At 61.3% G+C, this 25,858-nt stretch overlaps 1 protein-coding gene across 6 annotated transcripts; it reads right to left on the bottom strand.

The window, feature by feature from the left end:
• Positions 1-3,391: 3,391 nt before the first annotated feature.
• Positions 3,392-25,798, bottom strand: UROS (uroporphyrinogen III synthase). Of its 6 annotated transcripts, XR_003757762.1 has the most exons (11): positions 23,260-23,378; positions 18,924-19,021; positions 16,148-16,231; positions 15,687-15,783; positions 14,554-14,628; positions 13,325-13,399; positions 10,983-11,072; positions 8,830-8,915; positions 8,392-8,490; positions 5,710-5,952; positions 4,186-4,258 (listed from the first exon to the last, which is right to left on the bottom strand). XR_003757762.1 is itself a non-coding variant. In XM_029059276.2 (10 exons), exons 2-10 carry the CDS (start codon positions 18,984-18,986, stop codon positions 4,133-4,135), a joined length of 795 nt encoding a protein of 264 aa, XP_028915109.1. In that variant the 5' UTR covers positions 18,987-19,021; positions 25,556-25,798; the 3' UTR covers positions 3,392-4,132. The 6 variants fall into 6 exon arrangements, 5 of the variants coding, with proteins under 5 accessions (XP_028915109.1, XP_039767577.1, XP_028915107.1 ...); XM_029059276.2 differs by lacking the exons at positions 5,710-5,952; positions 23,260-23,378 and adding an exon at positions 25,556-25,798 and having other exon boundaries at positions 3,392-4,258; XM_039911643.1 differs by lacking the exons at positions 5,710-5,952; positions 23,260-23,378 and adding an exon at positions 24,109-24,331 and having other exon boundaries at positions 3,392-4,258.
• Positions 25,799-25,858: the final 60 nt, after the last annotated feature.

Here is a 25,858-nt window from a genome sequence, read left to right as displayed (position 1 = left end):
GTTACCTCATCTGGAAAATGGGGAATGAGACTGCGAGCCCCATGCGGGACAGGGACTGTGTCCAAACCGATTTGCTTGTATCCCCCCCCCGCCACCCCACCGCTTAATATAGTGCCCGTAGTAAGCACTTGAGAGGTCGCGTAATTATCATCATTATCCCCTTCGGGCACACGCCGTTCGGTTCCGAACCTCTTCTGGATTCTAGTATCTGAGCTCGCTGTGGCTAGGGAATGTGTCTGTTGTCCTGCACTCTCTCAAGCGCTCAGTACAGTGCTCTGCACATAGTAAGCGCTCAGGTAATACGACGCAAGAATGAGAGAATCTTTTCGGCCCGCGGAGATTTCCTGGGGAGCCGATGGCCTACTGGATATTGGTGCCGCTGTGATTTTCGTTGACACGGTTCCGGGTTTTTTCAGTAGGTAAGGGGCACGTGTGTCCACGCACCCGTGGGGGCCGACGCTCGTCTGGGAGGCAAGGAGACGTCCTTCCGGGGCAGATGGTGTGGCCCAATGGGCAGAGAGGTTTGGGAGCCGGGAGGCCCGCTCTCCAGCCCCGGGTCCCCGTCGCTGTGACCGGCAGGTCCCTCTCAGTGTGACCGGCTGCTGTCTTGGCACGAGTGACGGGTGTCGGCCGTCAGGACGGGCGCGTATGGGTGTGAACGACAGGCTTCCCTCAGTCTCCCAGACGGCCAGCTGGCCGGTGGCGCCCGAATTACCCCGGCGTTCATCGGCCCCCGCCTGCCGGGGCTGCTTGGCCTTAAAATCCGTGAAGCGTTCCGTAATTGTATGTCCGTCCCCCGCCCTCTAGACTGTAAGCCCCTCGTGGGCGGGGATCGTCTCTCTTCGTGGCTGTATCGTATTCATGAATTCATTCGATGGCATTCATCGAGCGCATACTACGTGCAGAGCACCGTACTGAGCACTTAGAAGGTACAGTTGGGCAACGGAGACGATCCCTGCCCGACGACGGGCTCACCGTCTAAAGGGGGAGGCGCAAATCTTCCAAAATGAAGAAAACGACGGCCAAAGAGACAAGCCCGACCCCGCGCTCCCCGTCCGCGTCGGCTGGCCGGGCAGCGGACCGCCCCGGCCTCGGCCGACCGAAGGTGCCCGTCCACCGGTCCGGTCCGGGGCCTCCGGCGGCAGCCGGGCCGGCCGGAGGGTCCGACGGAGGGGGGGGGGCCCGGCCGGGGACGCCGGGGTCTACAGGTCGGAGTCCCGGGGGAGGGAGGAAGGGGCGCCTCGGTCGGGGCCTCGCCGTCCGGCACGGCCGGCGGGTCGGCGGAGGCCCGGGGCGGGCGGCCTGAAGCCGACCTCGGGGCGGGAGGCCTTCCGGTCGCCGGGGCCGGGCCGGCCGACGGGCAGGGGGCGGTTTCCGGCCTTCCCGAGCGCTTAGTACGATCCTCCGCACTGGGTGCGCGCTCAATGAATACGATCGGACCAACGAACGAACGAAAGGCACCTGCACATGCAGGGGAGGGGTGTGTGAAGCAGCATGGCGGAGCGGATAGTGCCCGGGCCTGGGAGTCAGAAGGTCGTGGGTTCCAATCCCGGCTCCCCCACTTGTCTGCTGTGTGAACCCGGGCCGGTCAATTCACTTCCCCGGGCCTCAGTTACCTCATCGGTTAAATGGGGATTGGGACCGCGAGCTCCACGCGGGACAAGGACCGTATCCAACCCGATCGGCTCGTATCCACCTCGACGCTCGGTACAGAAGCAGCGGGGCTCGGTGGCAAGAGCCCGGGCTTGGGAGTCAGAGGTCGCGGGTTCGAATCCCGGCCCGGCCACTCGTCAGCTGGGTGACCGTGGGCAAGTCACTTCACTTCTCTGGGCCTCAGTGACCTCATCTGGAAAACGAGGACGAAGGCCGGGAGCCTCAGGTAGGACTGTCCGAGTAGCCTGTATGTACCCCAGCGCTTAGAACAGTGCTCTGCACACAGTGAGCGCTTACCAAATACCAACATTATTATTATTATTACAGTGCCCGGCACACAGTAACGAATACCACCACCATCATCGTCGGCGGTTCGGTTCCGACGCGCCTACGACTCTGTCCCCCTCACGACCTTCCTCGGCACGGTCCTCACGGAGCCCTCCCGATCCCCGCCCCCTCGAAGCGGTGGGCTCGGCTCCCCCGGCCCCGCACCCTCCCGCTTCCTCCAGGGTCCGACTCGTCCAGCGCAGGGCGGTTTCCAGGGATCCTCTTCCTCCAAGAGATCCCCCCGCCTCAGAAATCCCCTCCTCCCGCGGAGATCTCCCCCCTTCCCGGGGACCACCCCCCCCCCCCCGCAATATTGGGGTTCCCCCACCGCCCGCTGGACCCGCTGATCCAAAAGTGATCACCGTCGCCCGGCCCCGACTCGTGACCGGCGTGGAAAACGGGGGGGAGCTGCTCCGGCCCGGTTCTCGGGAGGGCCCCCGCGGCGATACAGAGCTGTTCAGACCAGGTCTCCCCGGTCCTCAGGAACCTCCGGCGGTTGTCCGTCCACCTCCACATCGAACACCGTCGGCTTTAGAGCCCTCGATCCCCTCGGCCCCTCCTATCCCATCTCGCTATTCTACTCCAACCCAGCCCGCGCACTTCACTCCTCTGTTGCCAACCTTCTCATAATAATAATAATGTTGATATTCATTAAGCGCCTACTACGCGCCGAGCACCGTTCTAAGCGCTGGGGTAGATACGGGGTGATCGGGTTGTCCCACGTGAGGCTCGCGGTCTTCATCCCCGTTTTACAGAAGAGGGAACGGAGGCACCGAGAAGCGAAGCCACCCAGCTGACCGGTGGCGGAGCCGGGATTCGAACCCCTGGCCTCGAATCCTAAGCCCGGGCTCTCTCCACCGAGCCGCGCTGCTTCTTATCGTACCTCGAGCTCGTCTACGTCGCCGCCGACCTCTTGCCACGTCCTGCCTCTGGCCTGGAGCGCCTTCCGTCTTCATGTCCAACGGACCATTCCTCTCCCCCCCCTTCGAGGCCTTATTAAGGCCCCTCTCCTCCAAGAGGCCTTCCCAGATTAAGCCCCCCTTTCCTCTTCTCCCACTCCTTTAGTTAGCGTCGCCCTAACTCCTTTTATTCATCCTCTCTCCCGGCTCCACCGCATTTACGTCCGTATCGGTCATTTCTTTACCGATACTAGTGTCTGTCTCCCCCTCCGGACTGTGAGCTTGTTGTAGGCGGGGACCGCGTCTGTTATACTGTACTATCTCAAGCGCCCGGTACAGTGCTCTGCGCACGGGAAGCGCTCATTAAATACCACTGACCGACCGATTCCACCGGCGGGTCCCGGCCAGGGGCGCTCCGCCCGGCTACCGGGGGTCGGGGGCCCCGCTTTCCTTCGGAAGAGTGGTCTCGTGGCCGCCGAGCCTCCCGCGGGACACAGAACCGGGGCCGCGGGGAGGGGGACGGGGTTTATTCCAAGAGGCGGCATCGCCCGCTCTCACTCGGTGTCCGGCCCGCGTAGGCGTTGCCAAGCCGCCCCCGGCGCGGGCTCTCCCGAGCGCCGGCACCCTCCCCCCCCCCCGACGCGCGCACGCACCGCTCCCGGCGCCGAGGCGTCGAATTCCGCGGGTACGCGTCGGCCCCGGACCGACCGGCCACCCCCGCCGGGTCGGTCAACAGCCGTGGGGCGCTCCCCTCCTCCCGGTGGGCGGGGAGGCCCGCGGCTCTCGTCGGCCCGCGTCCACCGTTGCGGCCGCCCGGCCGGACACGGCCCCGCCGGGCCCCCCGCTGACGAGGCGCGGGCGGGCCGGCCCGGGGGATCGGGCGCACGGCGGGCCGCGGGAGACCGACCGGGTTCTGGTCCCGCCGGATTCCCCCGGCCCGCCGGGTGACCCGAGGCGGAAGGCCTGACCCCTCTGGCCCCCAGCCTCCTCCCGGGGCATCCGGGCAGCCGACCCTGGCCCGCGTGGGGATTCGCGAGGAGGAAGCCCGCCGAGGGGCCGGACCGCCCACCGGGGAGGAAGACGGGGCCGCTCGGAGCCGGGGCCCGGCCGGCGCTCTCCGTCCGGACTCCGGCCTCCCGGGTTGGCGCGGGACAACGGCCGGGACGGATGCGGCGAGGGAGCGGGCGGCACCGGCCGGGAGCCCCTCGGACCCGGGCGGTGCGGGGGCCGCCGGGGCCCGGCGGAGGGGCCCCCTAGGTGCGGAGGGCTTCCCCGATGGCGTCGGCCAGGTCCCGGGGCGTCGGGCCGCGGGCGGAGCAGCTGACGGGCAGGCCCGCGGCGGCCATGGCTCTGGCGGTGGTGGGCCCGATGGCGGCCAGCTGAAACGACAAGGGGCGCGGGCTGGGGGCCGAGCGGACCGGCCCCCCGACGCTCCCCGAACCCGAGGGACCGCGGAGCGGGCCCGGGGGGGGAGGGGGGGCCCCGCCGGCCCCGGGGAGCAGGGGCCCGCCGCTCAAAAACGGCAAACGCGCCAGCGCGAGGCCCGACCTCTGGCCCCTCTGCGCTTCTAAAGGCCGGGGCAGGGCGCGGCCGAGCCTGGACGAGCGCGGCTTGGTAGATAAGAGCTTCGGCCCGGGAGTCAGATCAACCTGGCTTCTGATCCCGGCTTCGCCACGTAATAATAATAACCGCGGTGGTATTGGTTGAGCGCTTACTGTGTGCCCGGCCCTGTTCTGAGCGCGGGCGTAGGCACGAGGTAATTAAGCCGTCCCACACGGGGCTCGCAGTCTTCGTCGCCATTTTCCAGATGAGGTGAGAAGTGAAGTGGCTCGCCCAAGGTCCCACGGCAGACAAGCGGTGGAGCCGGGTTTAGAACCCACGTCCTCTGACTCCCAAGCCCGGCTTCTTGCCCCTAAGCCACGCTCTGCTGCGTGACCTGGGGCGAGCCACTTCACTTCTCTGGGCCTCAGTTCCCTCATCTGGAAAATGGGGATAGGAGCGTGAGCCCCGTGTGAGCCAAGGACTGCATCTGACTTGATTAATGTGTATCCACCCCAGGGCTCAGAGCAGTGCTTGGTCTCTATCTGTTGCCGACTTGTTCATTCCAAGTGCTTAGTACGGCGCTCTGCGCACAGTAAGCGCTCAATAAATACTACTGAATGAACATAGTAAGCACTTAACGAGTACCGTAATTACCGTTAGCTACAGGCGCTCGCAAAAGAGAAGCGGCGGGGCTCAGTGGCAAGAGGCCGGGCTCGGGAGTCGGAGGACGTGGGCTCCCAGCCCGGCTCCGCCACCTGTCGGCGGTGCGACTCTGGGCGAGTCGCTTCACTTCTCTGCGCCTCAGTGACCTCATCTGGAAAATGGGGATTAAGACTGTGAGTCCCGGGTGGGGCAGCCCGATCACCTTGTGTCTACCCCGGCGCTTAGAACAGTGCTTGGCACACAGTAAGCGCTTAACAAATGCTATCATTACGGTCATCCCTACGCTCGCGCCCACGGCCGGTGCTCTCTCTCTCACAGGAGCGCATAATGTTGGTATTTGTTATGCGCTTACTATGTGCCGAGCACCGTTCTAAGAATCAGGTCGTCCCATCGTGGGGCTCACGGTCTTAATCCCCATTTTACAGATGAGGTCACTGAGGCCCAGAGAAGTGAAGTGACTTGCCCAGAGTCACACAGCTGACAAGTGGCGGAGCTGGGATTCGAACTCATGACCTCTGACTCCAAAGCCCGTGCTCTTTCCAGCGAGCCACGCGGCTTCTCTGCACACACACGCACCCCTGCACGTAACCACACGCACACTCCCTCCCTCCCTCCCCCAACATACCCTGGTCCCCGTCTGTCTCTGGATCCTGAGAACTCGCTCATCGCCATATTCTGTTCCGCCCTTATGACCCCAGGCCAGCGCCTGAACCTCTCTGGGCCTCCTCGGTGGCCCTCCTCGGTCAAAGGGGGACGGCGAGTCTCATCTCTCCATGCCCCCTGGGGGCTCTGGGGGGACGAGCCTCATCTGTCCCTGCCTCCCGAGGAATCCGGCAGGACAAAACGAGCGAGCTGGGGGAAAGAAGACCTTTGGAGAGAGAGAGAGAGAGAGGCCGGGCACGCCCCAGAGGCGACTGTTCTCATGGAGTCGGGGGGTGAAAGAGGTCACCGGGGCCGGGGCCGGGGCCGGCAGACAAAATGGCTGCCCCCCGTTGCCGTCGCGCTTAACCTCGGGTGCCGTTTTCTCGTTCGCCTCTTTGCCCCTCTTTCCCTCCGTAGCTTCGGCTCGAGGACGGCCCCCTCCCTCCTTGACGGCAGTGCGCCGCGCTGGTCTGCACCCGGCCACCGACGCCCAGCGTCCGGCCGCGACGCGGCACCGTCCGAGGCTCGGATTTACCGGGTCCCGGCACCGAGCGGGTCGACCGACCCGCAGGTCGCGTGGCCAAGTGGTCAAAGATCAGGCCTGGGAGTCGGGGGGACCTGGGTTCCGATCCTGGCTCCGCCACTTAATAATAACAATTGTGCTATTTGTTAAGCGCTTACTGCGTGCCAAGCATTCATTCGTTCAGTGGTATTTATCGAGCGCTTACTATGTGCAGAGCACTGTACTAGGCACTTGGAATGTATAATTTGGCAACAGATAGATACGATCCCCGCCCAGTGACGGGCTCACGGTCTAAACGGCACAGTTCTAAGCGTTGGGGGTAGATACGGGAAGCAGCGTGGCTCGGTGGAAAGAGCCCGGGCTTTGGGGTCAGAGGTCATGAGTTCGAATCCCAGCTCTGCCACTTCTCAGCTGTGTGACTGTGGGCAAGTCACTTCACTTCTCCGTGCTTCAGTTCCCTCATCTGGAAAATGGGGATTAAGACCGTGAGCCCCACGTGGGACGACCTGATTCCCCTGTGTCCACCCCAGCGCTCAGAACGGTGCTCGCACATAGTAAGCGCTTAACAAATACCAACATCATTATTATTATTAGGAGGTAATCAGGTTGTCCCACGTGGGGCGCACAGTCTTGATCCCCATTTTACAGATGAGGGAACTGAGGCCAGAGAAGTCACGTGGCCTGCCCGAGGTCACGCGCGGCAGACAAGTGGCAGATCGTCTCTATGCAGATGGCACCCAAATCTCCATCTCCTCCCCCGTTCTCTCCCCCTGCCTCCAGGCTCGTATCTCCTCCCGCCTCCGGGACGTCTCCACCTGCTTATCCGACGCCCGCCACCTAAAACTCAACATGTCTAAGACCAGGCTCCTTATCTTCCCCCCCAAGCCCTGTCCTCTCCCTGACCTCCCTATCGCCGTGGACGGCCCGACCATCCTTCCCGCCTCACGGGCCCGCGACCTCGGTGTCGTCCTCGACTCGGCTCTCTCCTTCACCGCACGCATCCGATCCGTCACCGACCCCTGCCGCTCTCACCTTCGCAATATCGCCAAGATCCACCCTTTCCTCTTCAGCCAAACGGCTATCGTCCCGTTACGGGCTCTCATAATATCCCGACTGGATTATCGCGTCAGCCTCCTCTCCGATCTCCCTTCCTCCCGTCTAGCCCCGCTCCGGTCTATTCTTCACTCCGCCGCCCGGCTCATCTTCCCGCAGAAAGGCCCTGGGCCCGTCACTCCCCTTCTTGAACACCTCCGGTGGTTGCCCATCGACCTCCGCTCCGAACAAAAACTCCTCACTCTGGGCTTCGAGGCTCTCCGTCGCCTCGCCCCTTCCCACCTCTCCTCCCTTCTCTCTCTCCCCCGCCCGCCCCGCACGCTCCGCTCCTCCGCCGCCCGCCTCCCCGCCGTCCCCCGGTCTCGCCCGTCCCGCCGTCGACCCCCGGGCCGCGTCCTCCCGCGGTCCCGGAACGCCCTCCCTCCTCACACCCGCCACACTGACTCTCTTGCCCTCCTCAGAGCCCTACTGACAGCTCACCTCCTCCAGGAGGCCTTCCCACACTGAGCCCCCCTTTCCCTCTGCTCCCCTTCCCCTTTCCCTTCCCTCAGCACTGGGGTATATTTGTACACATTATTTGTTACTCTCTTTTGTTAATGATGTGTATATCTCTGTGATTCTATTTATCTTGATGATATTTATGCCAGACTACTTGTTTTGTTCTGTTTTGCTTTGCCGTCCGTCTCCCCCGTTTAGACCGTGAGCCCGGTACTGGGCAGGGACCGTCTCTATCTGTTGCCGAATTGTATAGTCCAAGCGCTTAGTACAGTGCTCTGCACATAGTAAGCGCTCAATAAATACCACTGAATGAATGAATTAGAACCCACGTCCTCTTTCCGCTGAGCCGCTTCTATGCTTCTATGCCACTTGTCTGCTGAGTGACCCTGGGCAAGTCACTTCACTTCTCTGTGCCTCAGTCACCTCACCTGTGAAATGGGGATGAAAACTGTGAATTCCATGTGGGACAGGAACTGTGTCCAACTGCTTTATCTACCCCAGGGCTTAGAACAGTGCCCGATACACAGTAAGCACTTCACAAATACCACTAAAAAAAAAAAAAAAAAGCCAGTGACCCCGCCGGCTCCTTACCTTAATCTGGCGGAAGGCGTCTCCCGACAACTCTCGGAGGTGTTCGAGGGTGTAGGTGAGGCCGGACGGACTGAAGAACGTGATGCTCGCCGGGACGCCCTGTGCGCGGACACCCAGAGCCTGTCACCCTCCGGGGTCCGGGAGAGCCCCGCCCGCCGCCCACGGATCCCCGCTGCCCATTTCGAGACGGGCGGCGGGCGACGGGCACCCCTCCGAAAAGACCCCTCGACCCCCTCTCCGAGGCCTGGAGCGGAGCCGGTGGGCGGGACGGTCCGGCCCGGGCTCGGCCACCCCCCAGCCCGCCAGCCTGGAAGATGGCAGCCGCGGGTCCGGAGCCCCGGCCGGGCCCGCCCCGGCCCGCTGGGCGACCGTGGGCGGGTGAGTTTGCAGCGTCGGCGGCCGGGGGCCCGGACGGTCGAGCGGAGGCCCGGCACGTACCTGCGTGGAGAAGTAGCCGCGCAGGGATTCCCGCAGGCCGGGCCGGGGGGCTTTCCGGTACACCGTGATGCTCTCCATCGGCACCCCTGAAATCGACCCGGAGAGGCGGCCTCTCAGAGGCTGGGGTCGCCCCCGGCCCGCCGGGACGGACCGCGCCCCTGAAACCAGCTCAGGTCGACGGGCGCTCGGAAACGGGGGTCACCCCCGAGCCCGCCGGGACGAGCCGTACCCCGAAACGAGCCCAGATGGGACTGCTGTCCCGCAGAGCCAGGGCAAGGGCTCACCCCCCCCCAGCCCGCCGGGATGAGGTGTGAGGCGGGTGGGCGCCCGCGGGGGCCGACCGGCTGAGGCCGGGGAGCTCGGAGGATGGGGCGGCGAGGCGGGTCCCGCTTCCGCCCGGACCCGGGGCCACCTGCCGGGGGGGACAGCGGGGGAGCGGCCCCCGGGGGAGGGGACAGGAGGCGTCCACGACGCGGGGCAGACGGCCCTCGCTCCCCTCGACGCGTCGGGCCGCTTCGGGCGGGAGACGAAGCCGCGGTTTATCCCGGGGTGGGCGAGGCCGCCGGCCCCGCCGCACGGGCGACCCGGGACGCCGGCTGGGGCGACGGAGGGGGGCGGGACCGGAGAGAGGGAGGAGGACGCTTGCTAGACCCCAAGCTGGCTGAACCCTTGACCCCCCCCCCCCTTTCCGTAGATGCCAGCGAAAGCCATTCGGCTCTTACGGGCCACCGGAGGGTCCTGCCTTCCCGCACGGAGACAGTTGGCGCTGCCCCTCGCCCTCTCTCTGACCTCGGGCCAGTCGCTTGGCTTTTCCGGGCCTCGGCGCCCGCGTCTGTGAAACGGGGATTCGATCCCCGTTCTCCCCCACCTTGGACCGTGAGCCCCGGGTGGGACGGGCGCCGTGTCGGATCCGACGAGCTTGGATCTACCCCAGCACTCAACACAGTGCTCAGCACCTAGTAAGCGCTCACCAAATTCCCCGGTGACTACCGTGATTATGGATCTCGCAAGCGTTACAGAGCCGCCCGGGTTTTCCTCCCTCCCTGAAGCCGGGAGGCCGGGAGGCAGGGAAACCTCCGCGGGACGGCAAGGGGTCGGGCCGGGACTTGGGAGGGCTCGGCTGGACCCCCTCCGCCCCCCGCCCGCCAGGGGGACGAGCCTGGCGGGGGGCGCGGGGGTGGACGGGAGCGGGCAGAGACCCAGATCTGTTACTCGGGTGAGAATGAAATGGGTATTTCATCGGCGGAAAGAGAAGGCCACTTGGATGACTTCGCCGGGCGCTGTCTCCCGGGCAGGAACTAGGGTTCTAATAATAACGATACTGGTATTCGTTGAGCGCTTACTACCTGCCAGGCGCTGTACTAAGTCCCGGGGTGGATCCAAGGTAATCGCGTTGGTCACAGTCTGTGTCCCACGTGGGGCTCACAGTCTCCATCCCCATTTTGCAGATGAGGGTACTGAGGCCCAGAGAAGTGAAGTGACTTGCTCGAGGTCACACAGCGGACAGACGGTAGAGCCGGGACTAGAACCCAGGTCGTACCCACTCCCAGGCCCGGGTTCTATCCGTTAAGCCGTGTATATACTGATTACATAGATCTGTCATTTACACTGATGTCTGTTTATTCGTGTAGACGTCCGTCTCCGCCGCCCCCCCCCCCCCCCCGACTGTAAGCTCCTTGTGGGCAGGGATTGTCACTCTTTATTCCTGTGCCAAGGGCTTAGTACGGTGCTCTGCACACAGTAAGCGCTCGATAAATACTACTGAATGAACGTCTGTCTCCGCCCCACCCCGGCCTCCACCCCCCGGACTGTGAGCTCGTCGTGGGCAGGGATTGTCACTCTCTGTCCTGTATTATACCTTCCCGGGGGCTTAGTACGGTGCCCCGCACACGGTAAGCGCTCAATACGCACGACGGAACGGATGACTGAGCCACGCCGCTTCACCTCTAAGCGTGCAGGGCTCGAGCCCGGGCGGAGCGAGGTGAGACTCCGCAGGAAGCGGCCCGTCCGTCCTCTCCACCCTCGGGACCCCCGACGGACCGCGGTCCGGGAGGGTGGTCCCCGCCCTTCCCCTCCTCCCCGGGCCTCGGGCCAGGGCCCTGGGGACTCCCCTCCGCCCCGCGGGGGGCCCCGGGTCCGCCGGCGCCGTTTACCTTTGTCTCGCAGCATCGCGGGCAGGGCTTCGCCCTTGACGGCCCCACACGGGAACAGGAGAGGGGCGGGGGTGGGGGCGGCTGCTTCCCCTGGATAATGATCATCAACACTGTAATAATCATATCTGCGGTATTTGTTCAGCGCTTACTACGTGCCAGGCATCGTTCTAAACGCTGGGGTAGCTATAATAATCATGGCTTTTGTTGAGCGCTTACTCTGTGCAAAGCACCGTTCTAAGCGCCGGGGGGATACGAGGTGATCAGGTTGTCCCGCGTGGGGCTCCCGGTCTTCACCCCCATTTTCCAGATGAGGTCACTGAGGCCCAGAGAAGCGAAGTGACCGGCCCAAGGTCACCCAGCCGACGAGTGGCGGAGCCGGGATTAGAACCCGTGACCTCTAGACTCCCAAGCCCGGGCTTGGGTCGGACGCAGTCCCTGTCCTACACGGGGGTCACGGTCTCGATCCCCGTTTTTACAGAAGGAGGAGCCGAGGCCTAGAGAAGGGAAGCGACTTGCCCGAGGTCGCAGAGCAGAAAAGTGGCGGAGCCGGGATCAGAATCCAGGTCCTTCCGACTCCCAGGCCCGGGCTCCGGCCACTGGGCCACGCTGCTTCCCGGGAAGGCGGGCGGGGGAGCCGGTTTCACTGTGGGGGTCGGGGCCGGGCCCCTCTCACCCCGTCCCCGCCAGCGGCCGGGGGGCGGCGAGTTGCCGGCAGGGTTGGGGGCCGAGCCACGATCGCCGCTCCCTGGCCACCCTGAGACCGGGCTTCAAAGCCCACCTCTGCCACTCGCCTGCTCCGTGACCCCTGGCGACTCGTTTAACTTTTCGATGCGCTCAGTACAGCGCCCTGAACGCAATAAGTGCTCAATAAATACCGTCGATTCATTGCCTCTCTGTGCCCGTTTCCTCATCGGTACGACGGGGATTCGGTATAATAATAATAATAATAATGTTGGTATTTGTTAAGCGCTGACTACGTGCAGAGCACTGTTCTAAGCGCTGGGATAGATACAGGGTCATCGGGTGGTCCCACGTGAGGCTCCCAGTCTTCATCCCCATTTTACAGCTGAGGGAACTGAGGCCCAGAGAAGTGAAGCGACCGGCCCACAGTCACACGGCTGACAAGTGGCAGAGCCGGGATCTGTTCTCCTCCCTCCCTCTGAGACCGGGAGGACGGCGAGGGGCGGACACTGTGTCCGACCCGATTATCCTGTAACTCCCCCAGCGCTTGGGACACCGCTTGGAACACGACAGGCGTTTAGAGAAGCATCGTGGCCTAGCTGAAAGAGCCTGGGCCTTGAAGTCAGAGGACCCGGGTTGAGAAGCAGCACGGTGTAGGGGAAAGAGCCCCGGCCGGGGGGTCAGAAGTCGTGAGTTCTAATCCCGGCTCCGCTCCTTGTCTGCCGTGTGACCCTGGGCAAGTCACTTCACTTCTCTGCGCCTCAGTGACCTCATCTGTAAGACGGGGATTGAGACTGTGAGCCCCAACAGGGGACGGGGATTGTCTCCGACCTGATTTTCTCGTATCCGCCCCGGCGCTTAATACAATTACTATGATTATTCCTATTAATCCCAGCTCTGCCAACTGCCTTCTACGTGACCTTGGGCAAGTCACTTCACTTCTCTGGGCCTCAGCTGCCTCATCTGTAAAAAGGGGAGTCAATTCCTGGCTCTCCCTCCCACTCAGATCACGAGCCCCGTGTGGGGCGGGAACTAGGTGCAACCTGAGTACCTCGTACTATCCCAGCGCTTAGAACGGTGCTTGACGCATGATAAGAGTTTAATAAATACCGTAAAAAGCTCCCCCCCCCAAACCCAACAGCACAATTATCAGTATGAAGTAATTCTCCCCGGAGACAGCTGGGTTTGGCCTTCTCTCTTGAAAACCTGTTCCAATTCTTCCTTGGAGGGGAGTGATGGGCGGGGATCGTCTCTGTCGGTTGCCGAACTGTCCATTCCAAGCGCTGAGTACAAGTGCTCTGCGCATAGTAAGCGCTCAAAAGATAGGACCGAATGAATGAATGAATGATGGAAAGGTTTTCTTCACGGGAAGAGGAGGGAGAAGTGGGTGTCCGTGTGTGCACGTGCTTGGGGGGTGGGGCACCGTAGGATGGGGAATAAGCCTCGACCTTCCTGGAAAAGGCCCCTTCGGAGCCCTCCCCGCCTCCCGCCCCGCCTCCTCCGGGAAGCCCTCCCGGCGATGGTCCCCTCCTGGCCGGCTCACGGCCCGGAGGAGAGGATGGAGAGGCGGGGGGGCGGGGTGGCCGCGGGCCCGGCTCAGGGGCCGACCGTCGGGCGGGAAGCCGGGGGCGGGGGGGGGGCGAAAAGACCGCGGGACTCACGCGAGCAGATGAATTCCGCCAGCTTCTCCGCGTTTCCGCAGTGCTGTCCTTGCGGAGCGAGCCCCATGCGACCCGCTGAAAGACAACGACGGAAACGCCTTTCCTCACCCGGCGCGGGGGTCGGGCCGGCCCCGCAGCCCCTCCTCTGCCGCCCTCCCGGCCTCCCCGGCCCCACGTCGGTCAGACGCCGAATCCTGTCACCTCTGCCTCTGCTTCACTTCCAGAATCCACCCCTCCCTTCCCCTCCAAATGGCCGCCGCCCCGGTCGTTGCCCCCCGGCCTCCCCGCGTCGGCCTCCCGGTTGACCTCCCTGCCTCCGGCCTCTCCCCATCCAGGCCGGGTTTCGTTCCGCTGCCCGGATCGCTTTTCCAAAGCATCGCTCTGTGCCCGTCTCTCTATTCGTCGTGGGTGGGGATGCGTCTGTTATATTGTTAATAATAACAATAGTGATGGTATTTGTTAAGCGTTTACTACGTGCCTAGCGCTGTCCTATGCGCTGGGATAGATACAGGGTCATCAGGTTGGAGACAGTCTCTGTCCCACGTGGGGCTCACGGTCTTAATCCCCATCTTCCAGATGAGGAAACTGAGGCACGGAGAAGCGAAACGACTCGCCCACGGTCGCACAGCGGACAAGCGGCGGAGCCGGGATCAGAACCCACGTCTTCCGACCCCCGAGCCCGTGATCTTGCCGCTAGGCCACGCTGCTTCTGAGTGTACTCTCCCAAGTGCTCGGTGCAGCGTTCTGCCTACGGTAAGCGCTCAATAAATTCGAACGACTTACCGACGTGACTATATAGACGCAAAATATACATCGGGGACACCGGGAAGGATGAGAAGCGGTGGAAAGAGCACAGGCCGGGGAGTCGGAGGACCTGGCTTCTGAGCCTGGCTCTACCTCATGACTTCTGGGTGACCTTGGACAGGTCATCTCACTTCTCTGTGCCTCAGTTCCCTCATCTCTAAAATGGGGATCAGGTCTGTGAGCCCCGAGTCGGGCAAGGACCGTGTCCAACCCGATTAGCTGGAATCTCCCGCGGGTCAGCGCCCGGCACGTGGTTAGCTCGTGACAAATAGCGGTTAAAAAAAACCGCAGTCACCACGGGAAATGACTGGCGTAAGCGCATAGCGAACGGAGAAAGGGAACGGACGGACCAACGGGCAGAGGGTGGCCAGCGGCCGGGAGAGAGGGGAGGGTCCGACGAGCGGAGCCCCCGGCCCCGGACTGACCGAGAGAAGCCGTGGCCTGCCCCACCGCGTACACGGGCTTGGCGTTCCACTGGTCCTTCAGCGATCCTTCCCACTCTGCAAAACACAAAATCCTCGGGGTCAACGGGCCACGGCTCCGGCCCCGTCGTCGGGGGACGCCTCGGCCCGGACTCCCCCCCGCCCCGCGCCCCACCGGGCGAGCCCCGCCAAGTGAGGAGCAACTGCACCGAGGACGGGCGGGTCACATCCCCCGGCCCCGACCCATCCACCCACCCACCCCGGCCGCCCCTCAACGTCACCGGCAGAACAGATCTCACGCGCGGCAGCCATCTGGCTGGTGACGCTGAGGCGAAAAATCCCTGTCTCTCAGGGAAGGGAAGGAATCTTACCCGCTGTAAAGGACAGTTTCAATAGCCCAAAATCCAAAGTGTTTTATAGCGTACACTAGCTAACCCCCACCCCGCCCCCGACACATACCAACAGCTTACACCTCGTAATTCCAGAAAAGCAGGGTCGTGGTACGCTCAGGGCACAGGCGACCAAACACATTTTATGCTTAGAAATTGCATCGCTAGCGATTTGGGGGGGGGGGGGAGAAAAATAAAACGCCGAAAGGAAATTACTGTTCTAGCAACAAGGCATGACGGTAGCTAAATAGCGAGGGCGGATCGTTTGCAACCGCGACGTGCCTCGACAGAAGCGACGCCGTCTTTCTTTTTTCAAGCCATCGGAGGGGTTTACTGAGCATTTACTGAACGCGCGGCACTGGACGGACGGTAAGACGCCCGACTGAGCGCTAGACACGGACAGAAGGTGAGACGCCGGACTGAGCGCCGGACACCGGGCGGAAGGTTAAGACGCCGGATCGAGCGCCAGACCCGGACGGGAGGCGAGACCCGGGACCGAGGGTTCGGGAGAGCGCTGCAGCCGTGGGTTCGAGCCTCCCTCCCCGGAGGGGCCGGCCACGGGGAGGGGGGAAGGGGAGGGCAGGGGTCGACGGTCCCGGCGGCGGGGCCCGAGTCCCGCGGGGCGGGTCCCCGGCCGCGGCGGCGGCTGCATCGCGGGGGCCCGGGGCGGCCGGGGGCCCGGTCTCCCCTCCGAGGGCGGGAGGGCGCGTCCCCGCCCCCCACGGGGCTCGCCCCGCCCCCACTCACCGGCGGGCGGCCGGCCCCGGCCCCAGCACAGTCCCACGGCTTCGACGGCCCTGGGGCTGGTGAAGATGAGTCCCCCGTAGTCCTCGGGGTGGGAAAGCTGTGGACGAGAACCGTCCGGGGGGCTTTACGGACGGACCCCGGACCGCCCGCCGCCAGAGACCGGCTGGGCCCCCCCGGGCGCGCGGCGGCCTCTAGAGAAGCGGCGGCGGCGGGGACCGGCGGGTCGAGGAGCGGCCGGGCGGCGGACGGAGGGGGTCCGGCGCCCCTCGGAGAGGCGGACGCCGCCCCGAGTGCCGGGGACGGACGGTCCGGCCGCCGGAGCGGAGCCCCACGTGCCGGGCGGACCCGACCCTCTCCCGACGGCAGCCCCTCGGCGGGCGGCGTCCACCGGCCCGGCCCGCCCTCGGTTTCGGCGGCGGGAAGCCGGGCCGCCCCGGCTGGGAAGTCGTCACCCATCTTACCTTTTCGCGGAAACTGTGAAGAGACAAAAATTCGAAGGACAGAACGGGGATTAGCGTGGCTTCAAGTCCCCAGAGCCCCAGTTCCTGCAGAGAAGAGGGAAAAATCGGCAGGCCGGGACCCGGCGTCTTCCAAACGACCGTCAACTATTTCCGAAGTGCTTCCCCCAGGATCCCCTCAGATGGGGGCAGGCGGGTCCCCCTCCCTCTAGCCGGCGGCAGGGAGGGACTCTCCTAGGAGAGGATGGATAGCTCAAATCCCCCCCTGCTTTTCCCGCCAATAGCCTCCTCCGTCCTTTGGCGTGGCCCAAACACTTGAGGACTGACCCCCCGCCCCGCCCCGCCCCGCCCGCCGTGGCTCTTTCATCCGTATCTTCACACTCTTCGGCTTCCCCCTACCTGTGCGGTACTTTGCGTCTGTTTCCCCTGGCTACACTGTAAACTCCTCGAAGGCAGAAATGATAATAATAATAATAATAATGATAATAATGTTGGTATTGGTTAAGCGCTTACTATGTGCAGAGCACCGTTCTAAGCGCTTGGGGGTAGACACAGGGGAATCAGGTCGTCCCACGTGGGGCTCACAGTCTTAATCCCCATTTTACAGATGAGGGAACTGAGGCACGGAGAAGTGAAGTGACTCTGCTGTACTGAATGAACGCTCCCAACTGCTCAGGACAGTACCCTACCCGGACCTGGACCCGCTAAATACTAAAAAAGAAAAAATGATGGTATTTGGGAAGCGCTTACTAGGTGCCAAGCACCGTTCTAAGGGCCGGGGTAGATACAAGGTAAGCAGGTTGTCCCGCGTGGGGCTCACAGTCTTCATCCCCATTTTCCGGATGAGATAACTGAGGGACAGAGAAGGTAAGTGACTTGCCCACAGTCACACAGCTGACAAGTGGCAGAGAAGGGATCAGAAGCCACGATCTGTGACTCTCAAGCCCGGGCTTTTTCCACTAGGCCACGCTGCTTCCCAATAATAATGAAGATGATGGTATTCGTTAAGCGCTTACTAGGTGCCGAGCACCGTTCTAAGCGCTGGGGGCGATACACGGTGATCGTGCTGTCCCACGTGGGGCTCACGGTCTTCATCCCCATTTTGCAGATGAGGGAACAGAAAAGTGAAGGGACTTGCCCGAAGTCACACAGCTGGTAAGCGGCAGAGCCGGGATTAGAACCCACGACCTCCGACTCCCAAGCCCGGGCTCCTTCCACTACGCCAGGACGGGACGGCCTGCCGAGAAGAGCTTGGGGCCCGGGAGCCAGAAACCCGGGTTCTAATCCGAGCCCGGCCACTTGGTCGCTTCGTGATTTTCGGCAAGTCCCTTAGGGAAGCAGCGCGGCTCAGTGGAAAGAGCCCGGGCTGGGGAGTCGGAGGTCGTGGGTTCGAGTCCCGGCTCGGCCCCTTGTCAGCTGTGTGACCGTGGGCAAGTCACTTCACTTCTCTGGGCCTCAGTGACCTCATCTGGAAAATGGGGACGAAGACCGTGAGTCTCCCGTGGGACCACCCGATGACCCTGTCTCTCCCCCAGCGCTCAGAACGCTGCTCTGCACATAGGAAGCGCTTAACAAATAACAACATTATTATTATTAACTTCTCCGGCCTCAGTGTCCTCATCTGGAAAACGAGAAGCAGCCCGGCTGCGGGGGAAAGGGAGCACGGGCCGGGGGTCAGAGGACCCGTGTTCTAATTCCGGGTCGGCCACCGTCCGCTGAATGACGTCGGGCAAGTCGCTGCACTTCTCTGGGGCTCGGTTTGCCCAGCTGCAAGATGGGGCTGAAGATTGGGAGCCCGACGTGGGACGGAGACCGCGTCCAACCTGATCACTCTGCATCTGCCCCAGCGCTTAACAGAGGGCCTGGCAATGAGTCGGTGCTTAACAAATACCATCAAAAAAATCAGTCAGTGGTATTTATTGAGCGCTGACTGTGTGCAGAGCACTGGACTAGGGACTTAAGTATGGGATCTCCCTCCCCTCTAGACTCTGAGTCCCTTGTGGGCCAGGTACCATGCCTGACCCGACTATATTCAGGCCAGCGCTCTGTACGGTGCTTGGCCCCTAGAAAGCGCTTAACGAGCGCCTCCATCATACTCATCATCATCCATTCGTTCGACGGTGTTTATTGAGCGCTTACTATGTGCAGAGCACCGTACTAAGCGCGTGAAATGGACAATGCGGCAACAGACAGAGACAGTCCCTGCCCAACGCCGGGCTCCCGGTCGTGGCTCAGTGGAAAGAGCCCGGGCTTGGGAGTCAGAGGTCATGGGTTCGAATCCCGCCCGGGCCACTTGTCAGCTGTGGGACCTGGGGCGAGTCGCTTCACTTCCCGGTGCCTCGGTCATCTCGCCTGTCAAACGGGGATGAAGACGGCGAGCCCCACGTGGGACATCCTGATTCCCCTGCGTCTCCCCCCAGCGCTCAGGACGGTGCCCGGCGCGCAGGAAGCGCTTAACGGATACCGACATTGTTAATCGACAGAGAAGCCAGCGCGGCCTCACGGCCAGAGCCCGGGCCCGAGCGTCAGAAGGACGCGGGTTCTAATCCCTGCCGCGTGACCCGGGGCGGGTCGCCTCACTCCTCCGTCCTCAGCTACGTCCCCCGCAAAAGGGGGCACGAGACCGTGAGCCCCACGTCGGGCAGGGACCGCGTCCTACCCCATTTCTTCGTGGCCGCCCCGGCGCTCAGCCCGGCGGCCGGCGCGTAGTGAGCGTTTCGGAGAACGGCACCGTTATCGTCGTCGCCGTCATAACTGTCAACGGCGGCGGGTGACTCACGGCGACATAGGGGTCCGGTCCGGGATCCTCCTCTTTGGGGTCCTTCAGCAGTAAGACCTTCATCGTTCCCACGGCGGCTCGGTCGGCCCCCCGGGACCCTGTGGGGACGGGGAGGAGGAGCTGCCCGCCGCCCCGGCCTGCCCTGCCCGAGGGAAGACCCCGCTCCGGACGGACCAGGCTTCCTCCGGACAGGGCGCTGGGGCGGATCCCGCCGCGGAGGGGCCCCGCCCCGGCCTCCCGACGCCCCCCCCCCCCCGGCCCCGCTCCCGGCGCCCCGGCCGTCTGATAAGGCCGAGGGAAGCCGGCTGGCCGCACGTGATACCGTGTCGCTGGGGCGGCGGGGCGTAGTAAGCACCGGACAAACACCGATATTATTTCATTCATTCATTCATTCAATAGTATTTATTGAGCGCTTACTAGGTGAATAATAATAATAATAATGTTGGTATTTGTTAAGCGCTTACTATGCGCAGAGCACCGTTCTAAGCGCTGGGGTAAACACAGGGGAATCAGGTCGTCCCACGTGGGGCTCACGGTCTTCATCCCCATTTTTACAGATGAGGGAACTGAGGCACAGAGAAGTGAAGTGACTCGCCCACAGTCACACGGCCGACGAGCGGCAGAGCCGGCATTCGAACTCATGAGCCCTGACTCCAAAGCCCGTGCTCTTTCCACTGCGCCACGCCGCTTCTCTACGTAGGTGCAGAGCACTGTACTAAGCGCTTGGGACGAACAAGTCGGCAACAGACAGAGACGGTCCCCGCCGTCTGACGGGCTCACGGTCCGATCGGGGGAGACGGACGGACGGGAACGACGGCGACAGACAGAGTCGAGGGGAAGAACGTCTCGTAGAAACGATGGCGACTAAATAGGATCGAGGCGATGTTATCATTATTAAGCACTCGCTACGTGCCTGGCGCCGTACTAAGCGCCGGGGGAGGTGCGCGCGGCATGGCTCGGTGGAAAGGGCACGGGCTTGGGAGTCAGAGGTTATGGGTTCTGATAAGAATAAAGATGTTGGGATTCGTTAAGCGCTTACTAGGTGCAGAGCGCCGTTCTGAGCGCCGGGGGAGATGCAGGGTCATCGGGTGGTCCCACGTGGGGCTCACGGGCTTCATCCCCATTTTCCAGATGAGGGAACTGCGGCCCAGAGGAGGGAAGTGGCTTGCCCAAAGTCACACAGTAGACGAGTGGCAGAGCCGGGACTGGAACCCAGGACCTCCGACTCCCGAGCCCAGGGTCCTTCCACTGAGCCACGCCGCTTGTCGGCGGTGTGACCTCGGGCAAGTCACTTCACTTCTCTCTGCCTCAGCTCCCTCATCTGTCAAGTGGGAATGAAGACTGTGAGCCCCACCGGGGACAACCTGATCACCCGGTATCCACCCCGGCGCTTAGAACGGTGCTCGGCACATAGTAGGCGCTTAACAGATACCGACAGTATTATTATTATTATTATTATTACGAGAGCAGCAGGTGCCGCGTGGGACTCGCAGTCTAAGTAGGAGGGAGAAGCAGGGTGGCCTAGTGGATAGAGCCCGGGCCCGGGAGTCAGCGGGACCTGGGTTCTAGTCCCGGTTCTGCCACCTGTCTGCTGTGTGACCTTGGGGAAGCCACTTAGCTTCTCTGTGCCTCAGTTACCTCACCTGTAAAATGGGGATTGACACCGTGAGCCCCAGGTGGGGCAGGGACTCCGTCTAACCCGATTTGCTTGCATCTACCTCAGCTCTTAGTATAGTGCCTGGCACAGTGTAAGCACTTGATAATCGCCACAATCATTATTATTAATAATAGCGACATTCCCTGCCCACAGAGCACGGGACTGGGAGCCAGGAGGTCATGGGTTCTAGTCCTGGCTCCACCACTTCATTCAACAGTATTCATCGAGCACTTACTATGCGCAGAGCACTGTACTAAGCGCTTGGATTGTACCATTGGGCAACGGATAGAGACCGCCCCTGCCCGACGACGGGCTCGCAGTCTAATCGCTGTGTGACCTTGGGCAAGTCACTTTACTTCTCCGTGCTTCGCAGCGTGGCTCAGCGGAAAGGGCACGGGCTCGGGAGTCCGAGGTCAGGGGTTCGAATCCCGGCTCTGCCGCTCGTCGGCTGTGTGACTGTGGGCGAGTCACTTCACTTCTCCGGGCCTCAGTTCCCTCATCTGGAAAACGGGGATGAAGACCGGGAGCCTCACGTGGGACGACCCGATGACCCTCTATCTACTCAGCGCTTAGAACAGTGCTCTGCGCACAGTAAGCGCTTAACAAATATCAACATTATTAAATGGGGATCGAGACTGTGAGTCCCAGGTGGGACAGGGACTCCGCCCAACCCGATTACCTCGTATCTACCCCGGGGCTTAGAACGGAGCCTCGTATATAGTAAGCGCTTAACAAATACTGTTATTATTAGAGAAGCAGCGTGGCTTAGTGGGAAGAGCCCGGGTTTGGGAGTCCGAGGTCGCGGGTTCTAATCCCGGCTCCGCCACCTGTCAGCTGGGTGACTTTGGGCAAGTCGCTTCACTTCTCTGTGCCCCAGTTCCCTCATTCTGTAAAATGGCGATGAAGACTGTGAGCCCCACGTGGGACGACCCGATGACCCTGTACCTCCCCCAGCGCTTAGAACAGTGCGTGGCACATAGTAAGCGCTTAACAAATACCACAGTTATTATTATTCTAGCCTGACTTCTAGATTAAAGAACATCAGGCCCCACATGGGGCTCACCGTCTAAGTCGAAGGGAGAACGGGTAGCGAATCCCCATTTTGCAGATGGAGGAACCGAGGCACAGAGAAGTGAAGGGACTCTGCCCCGGGTCGCATAGCCGGGGAGCGGCAGAGCTGGGATTAGAACCCAGGTCCTTCTGACTCCCGGGCCCAGCCTCTCTTCCCTAGGCCACGCTGTTTCTCTCTCTCTTTCTCCAGAATGTCAGCTCTCCACACTGTAAGCTCGTGGGGGGAAGGGCACGTGGCCGCTTATCGTTATATTGGATTCTCCCAAGCGCTCAGTACAGTGCTCTGCACACCGTGAGAGCTCAATAAATATGACCGAACGAATCAATGGATCTGTAGAGAAGCAGCGTGGCTCAGTGGAAAGAGTCACAGATCAGGGGTTCGAATCCGATTAGACCCTAAGCCCTTCAAAGGGCAGGGACTGTCTCGATCTGTTACCGATTTGTCCATTCCAAGCGCTTAGTACAGTGCTCTGCACGTACTAAGCGCTCGATAAATACTATTGAATGAATGAATGAAATCCCCACTCCGCCGCTTGTCAGCTGGGTGACTGTGGGCAAGTCACTTCACTTCTCGGTGCCTCAGTGACCTCATCTGCAAAATGGGGATGAAGACCGTGAGCCCCACGTGGGACAACCTGATCGCCTTGTATCCCCCCCCAGGGCTTAGAACAGTGCTTTGCACATAGTAAGCGCTTAACAAATGCCAACATTATTATTATCGTTCATCGACTCCTGTGCTCAGAGATCTTCTACTGTGCTCTTCCAAGCGCTTAATAAAAATAACGGTGGTATTTGTTAAGCGCTTACTATGTGGAAGGCGCTGTTCTAAGCGCTGGGGGGGCGGGGGGGATACAAGGTGAACAGGTTGTCCCACGTGGGGCTCACAGTTTTTAATCTCCATTTGACAGATGAGGTCACTGAGGCCCAGAGAAGTGAAGTGACTTGCCCAAAGTCGTGCAGCTGGCAAGCGGCGGAGCTGGGATTCAATGAATACCTTAAAAAAATCAATGGTATTCATAATATGAATAATAATGTTGGTATTTGTTAAGCGCTTACTATGTGCAGAGCACTGTTCTAAGCGCTGGGGGAGATACAGGGGAATCAGGTTGTCCTACGTGGGGCTCCCAGTCTTCATCCCCATTTTACAGATGAGGTCACTGAGGCCCAGAGAAGTGAGGTGACTCGCCCACAGTCACACAGCTGACGAGTGGCAGAGCCGGCATTCGAACCCACGACCTCGGACTCCCAAGTCCATGCTCTTTCCACTGAGCCCCGCTGCTTCATCCGTTCCTTCATCCACTCACATTTACTGAGCGCCTACTGTGTGCAGAGCACTGTACTAGGGACTTCAATGTGGGATCTCCCACCCCCGAAGGCTCCGAGCAGGCCCGGGGGGGGGGCCAGGTACTCCGTCCGACCTGCCTCTAGCCACCCCAGCGCTCAGTACGGTCAGGGACCGTCTCTATCTGTTGCCGATTTGTCCATTCCAAGCGCTTAGTACAGTGCTCTGCACATAGTGAGCGCTCGATAAATACTATTGAATGAATACGGTGCCCGCCACCTAGAAAGCGCTTAACCCGGTGCCGTTCCTCTTATTATTATGATTACCGTGTGCGGAGCTCTCTTCTGGGCGCTTAGGCTGTGCAGGCACTGTAGTGGCTGAGAAGCAGCGTGGCTCAGTGGAAAGAGCACGGGCTTGGGAGTCAGAGGTCATGAGTTCGAATCCCAGCTCGGCCACTTGTCAGCTGTGGGACTGTGGGCGAGTCACCTCACTTCTCTGGGCCTCAGTGACCTCATCTGGAAAATGGGGATGAACCGTGAGCCTCACGTGGGACGACCTGATTACCCGTATCTGCCCCGGCGCTTAGAACGGTGCTCGGCACATAGTAAGAGCTTAACAAATACCGACAGTATTATTATTATTATCATCTCGGGCCCTTCCCGCGTGCAGATTTCTGAGCTGGGCGCCTATCGCGGGCGAGCGGGCACCGTAGCGGGTGTCGTGGGCAGGGCCGAGCTCATTTGCCACCTCTGGTGTCTCTACGACTAATTCCGTCTCGGCCGACGGTGTCCTGAGCGGTCCCGGCCGGGCCGGGGGACCGACGACTGAGATCTTGCGGCCGCCGGCCCCGGCCGATAATCTGCTGTGGCCACCCCGATTAACAAGAAATATTATGGTATTTGTGGAGCGCTTACTATGGGCAGAGCACTCTTCTCAGCGCCGGGGGAGATACAGCACAATCAGATTGTCCCCCGTGGGGCTCACGTTTTTTAATCCCCATTTTTGCAGATGAGGTAACTGGGGCGTAGAGAAGTGACTTGCCCGAGGTCACACAGCAGACAGGTGGCGGAGGCGGGATTAGAACCCACGACCTCTGACTCCCAAGCCCGGGCTCTTTCCACTGAGCCACCCTGCTTCTCTATTATTATTATTCTTATGACGATGATGATTATTACCTGCGGCAGGCGGGCTCAGAGAACCCCAACGCCAGCCTCTCCCGGGGTTAACAGGCACCGGGGGCGTCTCAAACAACGGCCCCGGGCTCGGGAGGGGCATCTCGTCTCCCAAGCGCTCAGTACAGTGTCTTGGCTCACCGCAGATTTTAAAAGCCTTGAGAGCAGGCGTCGTGTCTCACTCCGCTGGACTCCCCCAAGTGCTCACGGTAGAGAGTCGGAGCCTGGAGGGCAGAGATCGGGTCTGCTAATTCAAATAATCATGATAATAATGAATAATTAGGGCGTTTATTAAGCGCTTAGTTATGTGCCAGGCACTGTTTAAGAGAAGCAGCGGGGCTCAGTGGAAAGAGCCCGGGCTTGGGAGCCAGAGGTCATGGGTTTGATTCCCGGCTCTGCCGCTCGTCAGCTGTGTGACTGTGGGCGAGTCACCTCACTTCTCTGGGCCTCGGTTCCCTCATCTGGAAAATGGGGATAAACTGTGAGCCTCACGTGGGACCACCTGATGACCCTGTATCTCCCCTAGCGCTTAGAACAGTGCTCTGCACATAGGAAGCGCTTAACAAACACCAACATTACCACGGTGCTTGGCACATTGTAAAAGCTTAACAAATACCCACATTATTATTATTGAGAAGCAGCAGGGCTCAGTGGAAAGAGCCCGGGCTGGGGAGTCAGAAGTCATGGGTTCAAATCCCGACTCTGCCACTCGTCAGTTGTGTGACTGTGGGCGAGTCACCTCACTTCTCTGGGCCTCAGTTCCCTCATCTGTCAAATGGGGATGAAGCCTGTGAGCCCCACGTGGGACCACCTGATGACCCTGTCTCTCCCCCAGCGCTTAGAGCAGTGCTCTGCACCTAGAGAAGCAGCGTGGCTCAGTGGAAAGCACCCCGGCTTTGGAGTCAGAGGTCATGGGTTCGAATCCCAGCTCTGCCACTTGTCAGCTGGGTGACTGTGGGCGAGTCACTTCACTTCTCTGCGCCTCAGTGACCTCATCTGTAAAATGGGGATGAAGACTGGGAGCCCCACGTGGGACAGCCTGATTCCCCCGTGTCTACCCCAGCGCTTAGAACAGTGCTCTGCACAGAGTAAGCGCTTAACCAATACCAACATTATTATTAGTATTAGTAAGCGCTTAACCGATACCAACATTATGATTATTTGCTTGAATCCACCCTAGCGCTTAGTGCAGTGCCTGGCACCTAGTAATTCATTCAATAGTATTTATTGAGCGCCTACTAGGTGCAGAGCACTGGACTAAGCGCTTGGAATGAACAAGCAGTAAACAAACAGTAAGCGTTTGATAGGCTGCCCTAATTATTGCAGGGCCTGGCACAGAGGAAGGGCTTAAAGGATTATTTTTATTATTCTCAAATGCCAAGGAGGAGCCGTTTCAGAGGGAGTTTGAGCCCCTTCTTTCTCCCCCTAGAATAATCCCCATCAACCTCACCCTTATTTCTTCTTCTTTTTCTCCTTCTGGTCCTGGGTGGGGGGGGCGGACGGAACCATCGAGGGCTGAGGGGGGATGCCCCCCTGAAGACGAGGCCCCGGCCGGCACAGCCTCACCCCTCAGGCCCTTTACCGTTGGACATTGCTCAAAACGCTAAGTCAAAACCCTCTGAGTCCTCGGGCTCGCAGAGATATGGCGCTGGCTACCAGTCGCCACGGGGAGTTTTGCGCCCCCCCCCGCGTCTTTTCTCTCGATGGTTCCGTCCACGGGGGTGAAGGGGAGATCGGGGACAGCAGGGCGGAG

Source organism: Ornithorhynchus anatinus, chromosome 3 (assembly GCF_004115215.2).
Source record: "Ornithorhynchus anatinus isolate Pmale09 chromosome 3, mOrnAna1.pri.v4, whole genome shotgun sequence".
Classification (NCBI taxonomy): Eukaryota; Metazoa; Chordata; class Mammalia; order Monotremata; family Ornithorhynchidae; genus Ornithorhynchus; species Ornithorhynchus anatinus.
The sequence above is the reverse complement of the archived record's forward strand: the minus strand, read 5'-3'. Positions and strand labels throughout refer to the sequence as shown.

What these genes read in the sequence shown, in the direction of transcription:
- UROS (XM_029059274.1), bottom strand. Translation starts at nt 23,365, where the DNA reads ATGACCTCTGACTCCCAAGCCCGTGCTCTTTCCACTGAGCCACGCTGC. An exon ending in AGAAGAGAGCTCCGCACACG is followed by an intron (nt 19,022 to 23,259) that starts GTAATCATAATA and finishes CCGTCCCCACAG; the next exon opens with GGTCCCGGGGGGCCGACCGA. An exon ending in GCGGCTACTTCTCCACGCAG is followed by an intron (nt 8,491 to 8,829) that starts GTACGTGCCGGG and finishes GTCCGCGCACAG; the next exon opens with GGCGTCCCGGCGAGCATCAC.